The 12610-nt window shown below is 51.7% G+C and overlaps 3 protein-coding genes across 13 annotated transcripts in view; 2 read left to right on the top strand and 1 right to left on the bottom strand.

The window, feature by feature from the left end:
• Positions 1-39: 39 nt before the first annotated feature.
• DXO (decapping exoribonuclease) lies at positions 40-2396 on the bottom strand. Of its 4 annotated transcripts, none has more exons than XM_027099387.1 (7): positions 2151-2395; positions 1545-1906; positions 1146-1381; positions 839-1058; positions 580-715; positions 337-431; positions 40-251 (listed from the first exon to the last, which is right to left on the bottom strand). In XM_027099387.1, exons 2-7 carry the CDS (start codon positions 1898-1900, stop codon positions 101-103), a joined length of 1194 nt encoding a protein of 397 aa, XP_026955188.1. In that variant the 5' UTR covers positions 1901-1906; positions 2151-2395; the 3' UTR covers positions 40-100. The 4 variants fall into 4 exon arrangements, 3 of the variants coding, with proteins under 3 accessions (XP_026955188.1, XP_026955187.1, XP_026955189.1); XM_027099386.1 differs by having other exon boundaries at positions 1545-1946; positions 2151-2394; XR_003431228.1 differs by having other exon boundaries at positions 141-251; positions 337-460; positions 1545-1946; positions 2151-2396.
• Positions 2397-2575: 179 nt separating this feature from the next.
• Positions 2576-9126, top strand: WHR1 (winged helix repair factor 1). 2 transcript variants are annotated; one of them, XM_027099301.1, is made up of 7 exons: positions 2576-2782; positions 2940-3076; positions 6754-6849; positions 7139-7278; positions 8129-8226; positions 8338-8485; positions 8687-9126. In XM_027099301.1, exons 1-7 carry the CDS (start codon positions 2683-2685, stop codon positions 8730-8732), a joined length of 765 nt encoding a protein of 254 aa, XP_026955102.1. In that variant the 5' UTR covers positions 2576-2682; the 3' UTR covers positions 8733-9126. The 2 variants fall into 2 exon arrangements, with proteins under 2 accessions (XP_026955102.1, XP_026955103.1); XM_027099302.1 differs by lacking the exon at positions 6754-6849 and having other exon boundaries at positions 2611-2782.
• A 123-nt stretch (positions 9127-9249) lies between these two features.
• The window catches only part of LOC113616085 (complement C4-like), a 15170-nt gene continuing 11809 nt past the window's right edge, over positions 9250-12610 (top strand). For 2 of the 7 annotated variants that reach the window (XM_027099295.1, XM_027099293.1), the window contains exons 1-7: positions 10493-10604; positions 10803-10873; positions 10958-11046; positions 11253-11335; positions 11519-11615; positions 11786-11891; positions 12004-12136. In XM_027099295.1, coding sequence (XP_026955096.1) covers positions 10835-10873; positions 10958-11046; positions 11253-11335; positions 11519-11615; positions 11786-11891; positions 12004-12136 — 547 coding nt within the window. In that variant the 5' untranslated portion in view covers positions 10493-10604; positions 10803-10834. Of the gene's footprint in view, positions 10210-10411; positions 10605-10802; positions 10874-10957; positions 11047-11252; positions 11336-11518; positions 11616-11785; positions 11892-12003; positions 12137-12610 lie in introns of those variants that run through there. The other 5 variants (XM_027099299.1, XM_027099296.1, XM_027099294.1 and 2 more) reach the window with 5 other exon arrangements.

Raw genomic sequence — 12610 nt, 5'->3', positions numbered from 1 at the left:
GTGTTGGGCAGGGATGACAGCTCAAAAGACAGCAGGGAGAACCACCTAGAAATATGCCTTTATCTGTGCACACAGAAACAGGACCAGCCCCTGCGAAGCATCAGTCCTTGGGGGAGGGTGTCTTGGGGGGTGACAGGAGGTCCTGGGTCATGGCTTCCACGTACCATGTAGGCAGGAAGGCGTGGGGTGCATCTCGATGTTCAGACACTGTGACTGGGCTGCCAGGCTCCCAGGAGAAGAGGTAGACGAGCCTGCGGGGCAGATGGAGTCCCAAGTTGAGGGCTGGAGGCTGAGCTTCTGGGACCCAGAGGGGAGGGACAGAGCTGAATGCCTCACCTGGGGTCATCCTGGACAACTGTGTTCTGGGCAAAGCTAAGGAAGGCAGCACAGAAGTTCATGCACACGGAGGGATTCCAGCCATCACGGTCATTCTGGAGAAAGCCCAGGAGGATGCAGAAGACTGGCAGTGAGGGCGAGGGTGGGAGAAGGGGAAGGTGGACTACAGATCCCTGGACACTGGACCTGTGGTCTTGGCACAGTGGGGGGATACAGGTGGGAGCTGTGACACCATTGCCTTACCCTGACGTATTCAAACATCTCCATGGTACGAAAGGTCTTGAGGGAACAGACAAAACCCTCTGGGTTACGGAAGCCAGCAACAACATTTGGGACCCCCGGAAGGAATGACTGAGCCCACCATTTCAGGAGCTTCCGTCTGTCAGGAAAGGCAAGGGGTCAGTGGGACCCCTCCACCACCCTCCAGCCTCCTCCTCTTCCCCCAAGTCCCCTCCCCAGCTGTCAATCCTAGGCTCTCAACCTGCCCGCCCCCATCCTGAACCTGTAGAAGCTCTTCCGTTGGCCAGGGCTGTGCATCTCCTTGGAGGTCTTGAGCTCCACATAGCAGGTGGGGGGCTGTGTGGTTGGGGCCTGGGGGTCTATGCAGTCTACCTCCCCGGAGAAGAGCAGAGGATGGTTTCCCAGGCGGCTGCGTAGCACAGAGCAGAAGGCCACGTTGGTGTTGACCTCCCCAGAGGGATCTGTGGAGCCTCCAGGTTTGTCTGCACAAGAAGAGAAACAGGAGCAGGGCTGGGGTCTCAGTCTCTGGGGAAGGGGGAGTGGGCCATAGAGCTGGGGGCAGTTCTCACCTGCACACATGTACTGCTCGAACTTGTACCCCATGTACATAAGCTCCTGGAGGACGGGTGGCCGGGTAAGCCTCTGAACCCGAGCAGCCGGCGTCTCCACCTCACTCAAGTACAGTGTCCCCTGGAAGCGGGAGGCCGCCAGCTGCCAGCCTTCCTGCCGCTCATATGGTGTCGTCAGCAACTTTGTCAGGTGCCCCCGCCACGTCACTATGGCCCCTGCCAGCCAGCCTGGACCCCTGAGAGGGAGGAGTTAAGGGCTGAAGGTCTGACACAAGCATTGGCGCACACGGCTCCCCCAAAGAATAGCATAAGGGCTGACCCCACTCCCGCTTTGGCTCTCCCAGTTTTAGAGGGTAGGTGTAGGTCTCTAGAGCTACTTGTGTGCTATGCTTTGCTCACCCCTCTAGCCGGCCTCGGTGCTCCAGGACCCAGCATAGCAGGTGGTCCAGCCTCTCTTGGACCTCTTCATCCCGGGGCCTGTATCGATCAGGGTATCCGTCTCTGAGGTCAAAGTTGGGGCTTTGACCATTAGTGGGAGGTGGGCAGTAGTACCGCAAGGCTCGAGCATCTCCATGGTACTGGCGTTGTGCATCCAGGGAAAAGCAGCCCAGTTCAGAAGGGCGCCGGTAGAAAGGAAATGGTCCAACGTAGAGGGCAGGGTCTGTGGGCAGTGAGGACGCTGGGAGGAGGAGCTTGTTCCAAGGCTCGGCTTCCTCTATCTTTTCGGCTCCTCTCTTAGTCCCTCTGGACTCCATGAGGTCCTGAGAGACGACGGGGAAGTTCCCTTTTTAAAGAGAAGGGCTGGAGAAGAGAGACTTCTAGTCAGGACTAAGCCTCCAGATGGCCAGGCTCTGGATCTGAAACATGCAGGCCCCATGTCCTCAAACAGAACCATGGCCAGGTGCACATCACACCTTTTCCCTTGACCTATACCCCCACCCCCAGTTCCTCCAAACGCAGTGAGGTTAGGAAGGATGTCTGGGCTCAGATCAAGGATCTGGTTACCTCAAATCCCGCCAACCTCGACTTCCACCTTCACAGAGCTATGACGTCATGGCAGGTACCTCACATGTCGAAGAGGGACGCAAAGGTGGTCCGCCCCCCGACCCCCCGCTCTCGATGACGCAATCACTCAGCGACAGTGGCGGCCTAACCCTTCTGGGGGTGGGGGTGCGCCAGTGCGCTTTACACCAGGAAGGAGATCACAGCGTGGCCACCTGTGCCCCTCCGCACCTCCCAGGCCTCTCCGGACGTGTGGCTCTCAGAGAAAGCCAATCAGCAGCGGACGTGGGGCCTCAGCCAATGAGGGTGGCGCTTGTATCTGTATTGGCACCGCCCCTCCCAGCAAGGGCCAAAGGGATGACAAGTTGACGCCCCTTTCGTCACTACGTCGGCCTACTAAGACCGGGCTGACTGGTCTCTAAGGGGGGACGCCCAGGGAGCCCGTGCGTCACTGCTCTGCGCCGGATGACTATTTTCGTGTTCTTTTCCTTCACTGTCTATCTACCTCTTCCCCGCATCCACAGGATCCCGGGATATGAACCGGAAGAGGCATCGCCTGGTCCCGGAGGCCTTCGGACAGAAGAGGCGGCGGGAAGGAGGGGATGTAGAGGCAGATCCTTTGCGGGGAGAGTCAGGTAACTATGGCAACCCCGGGGCGAGGCTAAAGACCCCCAGGTGGGAGCGGCTTCACCTCTGGTAACCCTGTATGTTGGGACAACAGCACCCCCAGGGTCGTACCCCCGCTTCTCCCCGCCCCCGTTCACGTCTCAGTGACCCGGTCTCTCCTCCCAGGGTCTGCGCGTGCGGCAGTTGCGGAGCTACTGCGGCTGTTCCCGCGAGTCCTGTTTGAGGATGCGCTACCGCCCATCGCGCTGAGGAGCCAGGTGTACAGCCTAGTGCCCGACCGGACGGTGGCTGACCGGCAGCTGGTGAGGGGCGTCAGAGCGACCGACCGAAGGCGCTTCCGTGCCTTGCGGGCACTTACGAGGTTCTCCCCATCACTCACTCGGTCCACCAGCTATTCTGCCATTCAGCAAGCGTTGGGTCTTTCTGGGCCAGGCATTGCGCCAGGCACTGCGGTGCCAAGGAGAATGCTACAGAGAGCATGCCAAATCATGAAGGTGGAAGAGCGAAGCTTTTGGGGAAACTGAGTCACCGTGCGTGGTTCGAGCCTACAGCGCTAGGAATGCAGGCAGACGTCAGATTAGGACAGGCCTTGTACGTCAGTATTTCCATCTTCCATCGAAGGCGGTGAGCTGGTAGAGAATGTTCAACAGGAGAGAGAACGGTGTTTTGCATGGATTGGAAGCAGTGAGATGAGGTAGGGAGATCAATTAGGAAGATATTGCAGCTGAGAACAGGTGAAGGCCTAAATGAGGGCAGTGTATAGGGAGGGAGAGGATGGGTGAGGAATGTGGAGAGTGGGAAGAGGGAGGAATCCAGAATAACTTTCGGATTTTCTGGATGACTGAGTAGTTGGTGGAGTGAATAGAGTAGGAGAACATTGAATTGTTGGGGGCAGATTATGTGTTTGATTTTGCACAAGTTGAGTTGGAGGTGCTTGTGGGGCATCCAAAGGCAACTGGGCAGTAGACAGTTGGGTGAGGGTTTGGAGAATTCTGGGCCACTCATACAGAACTGGAAGTCATCGAGATGTGAGCAGTTGTTCAGTCTGTGGATATGGATGAGATTGATAGGAAGAGGGAGGAGAGGAGCAGTTTTTAACCTTTTCACAAACTTTAGAAGACAATGAAAGCTATGGCTCTCTCCAGAAAAATGCATATATATATATATATATATATATATATGGCATGTGTACAATTTGGGGGGGCAGAGGATTGTTTCACAGATCCTCTGAGGCCAAAGGTTAAGGACCCCAGGTTTGCAGTGACAGATAATAGAGCCAAATTCCCAATGCTGGGAGATACCAGCATTTAAGGCAGTGTTTCTCAGAGTATGTCCTGAGTTCTACATGTACCAAATTACCTGGACTGCTTATTCAAAACTACAGGTTCCTGGGACTCTCTCAGTGCGAATGAATTAAGATTTCTTGAGGTAGGACCTTGGAATCTACATTTTAAAGCTACTGCCTCAAGTGATTCTTAATGTGCCTTAAAATTTGTGGTTCAGTGGCAGTGTTAGAACCTGTGATTCAAGGCAGTGGTCTGTGATGAGGTCAAGTAAAATAATATCCAGTTGGATTTAGCACTTGGCAACCTGTCAGGAAGAAAGAATAGAAGAAAAGGAAGATGGAGACTAGCTCCAATCTCTTAAGGAAGCAAGTCAGAACCACTCCTTATAGAGTATTTGTTGTTTTTAACCTATTGGTGTTAGCTTAAATTTTAGAAAAGCTTTAAAATTGCACAAAAGAAAATATAAACACACACAATTTAAAGAATGTTTATAAAGCAAATACCCACTTAACCGTCACCCAAGTCAGACTGTACAACACGACCAATAACCCACATAAATCGTTCTCTGATCAAAATGTCTTAAGTCCCTGGGAGGTGACATACTTGACTGGTATGATAATCATTCCCTTGGTTTTCCTTATGCCATCTATATGTTTATCCATAAGCTATATAGCTTAGTTACCTAGTTTTGAACTTGATATAAACAAAATCATACCATATGTATTTATTTACATCTTGTTTCATTAGATGAATATTTTTGAGATTCATCCGAGTTGTTACATGTAGCTATAGTTAATTCATTTTCATAGATTTCCGTTCTATGAATATATCCCATTTTGCCCATTCTAGTGGAAGAAATTGTATTTTTTAAGAATTTGTCAATTTCATCTAAATTTTCAAATTTATTGGCATAAAGTTTGTAATCTCATTTTATTGTCTGTAGAATCTTGAGTGATGATCCTTTCTTCATTCTTTATGTTGGTTATCTGCTTTTTCTAGGTTCCCCTTTCCCCCTTTTTTCTTGGTCAGTCTCACCAGGGTTTATCAATTTTAATAGTCTTTCAAAGAATTATCATTTAGCTTTGTTGCTCTCTCTTGCATGCATGTTTTCATCTCATTTATGTTTCCCCTCTACTGTTGGGTTTATTTTACTTTTTTTCCCCATTAATTTTTATCCTCTATTCTTTTCTAATAGATGCATGTCAGACTGTAGTTTCCCCCTAAGTTCTGAAATAGATATATATCTATATCATATATATCTATATATATATAGATATATAGATATATATATAGATATATAGATATATATATATATCTACATATCTATCTATATCTATACATATATAGATATATATCTATATCATCTGTCAAGTTTTGGTATATGTTTTCATTATCATTCATTTCAAAATATCTTCTAATTTCCTTTGTGACCTTTTTCTTTGACTTACTGGGTTGATTAGAAATGTATGTCTTACTTCCTAAACATTTTCTAATTACCTTGTTGTTAATGATTTCTGGCATAAATGATATTATGGCCATAGGACGTACACAATATGATTTCAGTCATTTGAAGCTTATTGAGACATGCTTTGTGCTATGTGGTCAGTTTTGCTAAATATTCTATGTATTTGAAAAGAATGTGCATTATTCAGTTACTAATTTCTTAGTAACTAAAATTATTGAAATCTTTCATTTCCTCACTGATTACTATTTTGTCTATTCTGTGAGTTTATACGAGTTGGATTAATGTACTTTTGTGATTTTGTTATTGGCTCTTCAAATACTTCCCATACCTTATTATCTCTTTTTTTAAAAAATTTTGTTCATTTATTTATTTATTTTTGGCTGCGTTGGGTCTTCGTTGCTGCATGCGGGCTTTCTCTAGTTGCTGTGAGCGGGGGCTACTCTTCGTTGTGGGCTTCTCATTGCGGTGGCTTCCCTTGTTGTGGAGCACGGGCTCTAGGCACGCGGGCTTCAGTAGTTGTGGCTCGAGGGCTCTAGAGTGCGGGCTCGGTAGTTGTGGTGCACGGGCCTAGTTGCTCCGTGGCATGTGGGATCTTCCCGGACAAGGGCTTGAACCCATGTACCCTGCATTGGCAGGCAGATTCTTAACCACTGTGCCACCAGGGAAGTCCCCCAATTACTTCTATGAGTTCTTGTTTTCACTTAGATATTATATTAGTCTGGTAATTCCTTATTATCTTGTGAGCTCTTTACTGCTTAAACAATTTTTAAATAATATTTTTTGCAGCATTTTACTTAATTTTCAGTGGGTGAGTTAGTCTTGCTATATTCCTAGAAACACAAGTCCTGGTTTATTTTTATTTGTTTTAAACATTTTATCCCATATTCCTCTCCACCTTCTCCACCCAAAATCTAGACTGTTAATCCTTGAGGGCAGGGCCCATGTCTTAATCACTATTTTATCTTAGTGTCTGCCTATGATTGGTCTTAGAAAATATGTATTGATTGTTTAACAGATAACTGATAAGGTGAGTGGGTGAAACACTAATTGGAAGAGACTATTTGGTGATCCACTTGATTCTCTCTCTCCCCATAATTTTTCCTTAGTTTTTTAGAGGAAAAAAACTCCCCAATACTTGCAAACAAAATCTCCCTGCACAGGTGTCCAGAGTATAGCAGAGCATCTTACCCTGACACCCTTCTTTTCATTGTCATCTCTGTGGAGACAGAAGGCGCTTCAAGAGCAGGGGGAGATCAGAATCATCCAACTAGGCTTCGACTTGGACGCCCAAGGAATCATCTTCACTGAGGACTATAGGACCAGAGTGCGTGTGACTGTGTGTGTCATGGGGGCCAGGGGAGGGGGTACAGGGAAATTAGGGAATGGAAATAAAAAGAAGAGAGACAAGTCCCCCACCTCACATCTCACAGAGAGGGCACAGGTCTCTGGTAAGTATTGGTATGAGGGAGAAGAAGAAGAGGAAGAGGAAAAGCATGAGAGGTAGAAGGACCTGATTAGAAGGAAAAACATAGGAAGAGAAATTTTGTCTTGGGGATAGAGGTCAGTTGCGGGTGAAGGTGGGACCAGACCTTGTGTCTCATTTCTGGTTCCAGGTCCTCAAGGCTTGTGATGGCCGCCCATACGCTGGTGCAGTGCAGAAGTTTCTGGCTTCAGTACTTCCAGCCTGTAGTGACCTTAGCTTCCAGCAGGACCAAATGATTCAGACCTTTGGCTTCAGGGACCCAGAAATCACGTGAGACCTGCGGGACCAACAGAATCAGGCATCTGGCCCCTCCCTACCTCCCTCCAGTCCCATCCAACCTTGTCCTCTTTCTTTTGGTGAACCTGTTAAAAACGCTGACTCTTCTTTTTAACAAAATGACCTAAATTTGTGCTCCGCCCCCAAGAGAAGAGGCCTCTCCCATCTGGGGCCTTGGAAAGAGCCCTGGACTACAGTTTAAGAGATCTGAGTGGCTAATCAAATAGAGAGAGAGGCCTGGCAGGAGCCATAAATGCCTGATGGGAATCATGCTGAGACCAAGGGAATAGAGAATGGTAGCAGCCGTGATGCCCCAAAAGCATTCACATTCAAAAGAACAACAACCGGGCAAGGGCTAAATAGAAATATCGTTTCAGGAGGCTGGGTCTGGCTCCAGCTCCCTACTTTGTAACCCATGGTATACATGAAAGCATTTTATAAACTTTTTTTTCAGTAAGATGTGGGAAGAGCTATGGTGGGGTGTGCGTAGGAAGTGGCAGGAGCTCGGGAGAAAGGCCTCTGTTTCTCCCCTGGTGGTGGGACTGAGAGTGTGTCAGGGCGTGTGGTCAAGGAGGGCTTCGGAGAGGAGGAGCTGTTTTAGTGAACATATAATGATAACAGGAGAAGAAAGAGTTGGGGGAGGGCAGTCAGGTAGGAGAACAGAGCAAGCAAGGGCACGGGGCACTGAGCAGCGTGGTGTGAGCAGAGAACTGCTCCAGGCTGGGCTTCTGTCCTCCAGTCCCTTTGCCTGGGTGCCCAGGCTTCTGAAGACTTAGTGTCCAAACATTAGTGGGCGGGAGGAGAGAGGGTTCTCAGAGCGAATGCCTCATCTCCCCCTTCTTAGGCAGCTGGTGAATGCCGGGGTCCTCACTGTCCGAGATGCTGGAAGTTGGTGGCTAGCCGTGCCTGGAGCTGGGAGATTCATCAAATATTTTGTTAAAGGTATCCTGTCTGCAGCTCAGGCCTGCAACCCCTCAAGAACACTCTTTGGTGACTCCTCAGGCCTCCAGGCCTTACTCACCGTTCCCCTCTCCCGTGCCACCTCTCCTCCAGGTCGCCAGGCTGTACTCGGCATGGTCCGAAAGGCCAAGTACCGGGAGCTGCTCCTTTCAGAGCTCCTGGGCCGGCGGGCACCTGCCGCGGCACGACTCGGCCTCGCTTACCATGTGCATGACCTCATTGGGGCCCAGCTGGTGGACTGGTGAGTCTTGCCCCCCCGCCTCCGGCAGATGACGGTGTAATGACCCAAGGTTGGGTTTTCTCCCCACTCGCGCTTCGTTCACTAGCAGAGCCCAGCTCCTCTCTCGTTCTCTGGAACCCGGGAACATCCTCGGCCAGACTCAGTTCTCCTCAGACCTTAGGCCTAGGTGTCTGGCTCCAGCCTTGTCTTTCTCTTGCACAGTGTCTCCACCACTTCTGGAACCCTCCTCCGCCTGCCAGAGACATGAGGATTCTGCTCGTCGTTGCACAGCTCCCCGGCGTGGGGAGCAAGGGGCCCAGGAGTGCTGGCTGCCCTGGCTGAGACAGGGTCACCTTGGGAAGGCTTGGGAGCCAGGATGAGTGTTGGGCTCGCGTCTCTGCAGAGGGTCAGATGTGACTGCTGCTGTTTACCTGGGCTCTGACCCAGTGGGGGGTTTGGGCAATGCTTCTCTGCCCTTTCATGCAAGTGGAGCCAGAAACGGTGCCAAGGCCATGGCTGCTGCCTTTCATGCAGCAAGGTGCTGCCACTGTTCTGTCTTGGGATAGGAAGGAGGGGTTTCTGGTGAGGCTGCCAATGGAGGACAGGGTTCTTTTCCCTACATGTTGGGTTGAAATTGCCAAATAAAGTACTTCTGCCTGTGATATTTTCTGGATGTCTTTTGTTTAATGTGACACGTGTGTTCGGGCACCTCGTTTTGGGGGTAGAGGTAAAGCCAAAGTTGGGCCTGAGCTTTGCCTCATTGTTCAGAGATTAAAAAGGGACACTGAGGTCAGTTCGCCCTCTGGCATGCTGAGGATGTGCCTGATCTCCGAAACCACAGAATTTCTGTTAGAGGCTTTCAAAAAGCAAAAACCTAGCGTAGTTCAATTTTTATGGGGGTTTTAGTAAGAGGCAAGTCTCTTAGTACCTTGTTTGGTGGGACCAACAAAGGAGCCACGTGTCTCCAGCCGCTTGCTGAGCCATGCGGGGGCCCTCCTGCACCTACGCACATGTGTATATGCTATATGCATACACACGCCCAGATACATGCAGTAGGTGGAGGTGCCCAGGGCATTGGGATGGGAGGGGTTGACAGGGAAGGACTGAGTCTCTGGGCCATGATTTCTTCAGATTCCCTCAGAGACCCAGGTGTCCAGGGTGCCCCCCTCCCAATACTGGGCCTGGGGCCAGTTGCAATTCTTGGTTGTCACGTGGTTTCCCGGCTTAGCTGGGCCAGGGGAGGAGCAAGGTCCAGAGTCAACTCTGCTCCAAGCCCTAAGTTTACCAGAAACGAGCAGGCGGACAGACGGGTCTGATCCCTCTTGGGTCCTCCAGCCATGAGGCTCCTCTGGGGGCTGATCTGGGCATCTGGCTTCTTCGCCTTGTCTCTGCAGAAGCCCAGGTCCCGGACACAGGATGCTGGAGAGCTCGAGCGGGGCCAGGGCTGGCGAGGGGAGAGCAGGCGCAGAGGGACCTGATTCAGGGGTGGTGGTGGAGGGGCCTGAGGGGAGGCTGGCCGCTGACCCTCACCTGTTCTTCCCAGGTTGCTCCTGTTTTCTCCTTCTGTGGTTCACCTAGGGGTCCCCCTGTCAGTCGGTGTGCAGCTCCAGGATGCTCCTTCAGGACAGGTAGTGAGTGGATCAGTGTTCCTGAGAAACCCATCCACAACACGTCATGAGCTCTGCTCCCCAAAGGTGGATTTCAGCCTCAGCTCAGACAAAGACTTCATCCTCCTCAGCCTCCCGGTAACTGGCCGCCACTCCCTCCTGCTGCTGCCCAGCGCCTCCCACTCCGTCCTCCTCTGTCTTCTTGTAAACATCTTTGTCTTTTCACCGGCCCCCCTCCCTTCCCCCTTCCCCCCCGAGTTGTCTTCCCTGTTTCTATCTCAGTCTCTGTCTCTCTCCTTCTGCTCTGGCTCTGACCCACTCCTGTTCCCTCTCCTGACAGACCTCCCTGAAAGGCGCGGAGGACTGTCGCCTCCATCTCCTCCACAGAGCCCCCGAGGTCCAGCTGGTGGCCCAGTCACCATGGCTAACAAACAGACAGACAGACAGGCAGGGTGTCAACCTGTTATTCTCCTCTCGCCGGGGACACCTCTTTCTGCAGACTGACCAGCCCGTTTATAACCCTGGCCAGCGGGGTGAGTCTCAGCCCCAGGGCCCTTACCTTTCACTTCTTCCCAGCCCCTTGAGTGAGAAACCCCGAAGTGCCCCACAGGAAGGCCGCTTTGCAAATATTTGTTCTCTTCCCCGTCGCTTCCTGGGGGGGATGAGGGGCCCAGGGCCCACCCTCCCTTGGCCCATGGTCTCCTGCTCACCTCCCCGCCCTCCATTTCCAGTTCGATACCGAATCTTTGCTCTGGATCAGAAGATGCGCCCGTCCACTGATACCCTCACGGTCACGGTGGAGGTGAGTCCCTGACCTCTGACCTTCCTGATCGGCGAGGGCTGCTGATCTGACCTCCAACCATGACCCCTTCTACTCCCATCGCAGAACTCTCATGGCTTGCGTGTGCGGAAGAAGGAGGTGTATGTTCCCTCCTCCATCTTCCAGGATGACTTTGTGATCCCAGACATCTCAGAGTGAGCTCCCCACTCCTGCAGATCGCCCCCACCTACACCTCCCCAGCTCCCGCTTCCCCCAGCTGTCTGCCTCCAACACACGGTCCAGTCCTGAGCTCCCTGAGCCTCTGGTTCACCCCTGCAGTCCTCTTCCTAGGGACCTGGTTACTGACTCTCAGTGAGCCTCGTGCACAAGTGGGCTGAGTCCCTCCCTTGTCTGTCCTCAGGCCAGGGACTTGGAAGATCTCAGCCCGATTCTCAGATAGCCTGGATTCCAACAGCAGCACCCAGTTTGAGGTGAAGAAATATGGTGAGAACTGGAGACACGAGGAATAAGCAGCCCCTTTTCTGCAAGGAATAAAGGGTGGGAGGAGAGGAGGGGGTGTTGCAGGGCAGGGGCAGGGTGATGCGGCTGCCACAGCCCAAAGGGGAGGAGAGTTTTAAAGGGTCCTTTCACGAGAGTCTGACCTGCCCTCCATTCGCCCTGGGTCAGTCCTTCCCAACTTTGAGGTGAAGATCATTCCGGAAAAGCCCTACATCCTGGCAACGCCTGGCTTTCTTAGTGAAATCCAAGTAGTCATCCAGGCCAGGTAACTCCCCCGCCGGTCCCTCACGCTGGGCCCTGCTCCCAGGGCTCCCTATTCAGTATGAACGTGCTATGGAGCCCCACTTCCCTCCCTTGCCCCGGGCCTCCTCCCTCTGTTCCATTATTTCCTCCAGCCCTCAGCCCAGCCTCCTCCGAATCTCTCTGTGGTGGCAGGTACATCTACGGGAAGCCAGTGCAGGGGGTGGCATATGTGCGCTTTGGGCTCCTGGGTGAGGACGGTAAAAAGACTTTCCTTCGGGGGCTGGAGAATCAGACCAAGGTAGGAAGGAGCGTGGGGGGTGCATGGGTAGGTGAGGAGAGGGAGGGAGGGTGAGGAGGTGAGGTGGGAGACTCAAGTCTCATTCCCTGTCCTGTCTTCTTCTTTGCCCCAGCTGGTAGATGGCCAGTGCCGAATTTCCCTCCCAAAGGCTGAGTTTCAGGGTGTGCTGGAGAAACTTAATATTAATATTAACGACCTCCCAGGGCTGCACCTCTATGTTGCAGCAGCGATCATTGAGTCTCCAGGTTAGTGGCTTCCCCTGATTATAACCCCAGACCCTCGCCTCTGACCTCTGAGCTGACCCTCTGTTCTCCAGCACCAACACCACCCTTCTTCCCTTCATCTGAGACGCAAAGCCAGGAAAGACCCAGGAGACTATATCTCTACAACTGATTTCTGGGTGGTTTCTGGGGAAGGGGGAGCTTCCCCGTCTCAATGTATTTTTTTTCACCCATCCATCTATCCACCCAACCACCCATCCATCCATCATCTATTCATCCATCCATCCATCCATCATCCACCCATCCATCCTCCCATCTGTCCATCCATCCATCACCCACCCATCCATCCATCCATCCTCCCATCCATCCATCCATCCTCCCATCCATCCATCCATCCATCATCCACCCATCCATCCACCCATCTATCCATCCATCCATCATCCACCCATCCAGCCATCCATCCTCCCATCCATCCATCCATCCATCATCCATCCATCC

This window comes from Aethalodelphis obliquidens, unplaced genomic scaffold, assembly GCF_003676395.1.
Source record: "Aethalodelphis obliquidens isolate GAN/ISIS:26980383/991018 unplaced genomic scaffold, ASM367639v1 scaffold131, whole genome shotgun sequence".
In the NCBI taxonomy this organism is placed as follows: Eukaryota; Metazoa; Chordata; class Mammalia; order Artiodactyla; family Delphinidae; genus Aethalodelphis; species Aethalodelphis obliquidens.
Note: the sequence above shows the minus strand (reverse complement) of the source record. Positions and strands in the feature narration are given on the sequence as shown.

Coding starts and splice junctions, on each gene's coding strand:
- DXO (XM_027099387.1), bottom strand. CDS start 1,900: ATGGAGTCCAGAGGGACTAAGAGAGGAGCCGAAAAGATAGAGGAAGCC. Junction 1,059..1,145: donor CGAGCAGTACATGTGTGCAG/GTGAGAACTGCC, acceptor CTTCTTGTGCAG/ACAAACCTGGAGGCTCCACA. Junction 432..579: donor AGATGTTTGAATACGTCAGG/GTAAGGCAATGG, acceptor GGCTTTCTCCAG/AATGACCGTGATGGCTGGAA.
- WHR1 (XM_027099301.1), top strand. CDS start 2,683: ATGAACCGGAAGAGGCATCGCCTGGTCCCGGAGGCCTTCGGACAGAAG. Junction 7,279..8,128: donor TTCAGGGACCCAGAAATCAC/GTGAGACCTGCG, acceptor CCCCCTTCTTAG/GCAGCTGGTGAATGCCGGGG. Junction 8,486..8,686: donor GGGGCCCAGCTGGTGGACTG/GTGAGTCTTGCC, acceptor TCTCTTGCACAG/TGTCTCCACCACTTCTGGAA.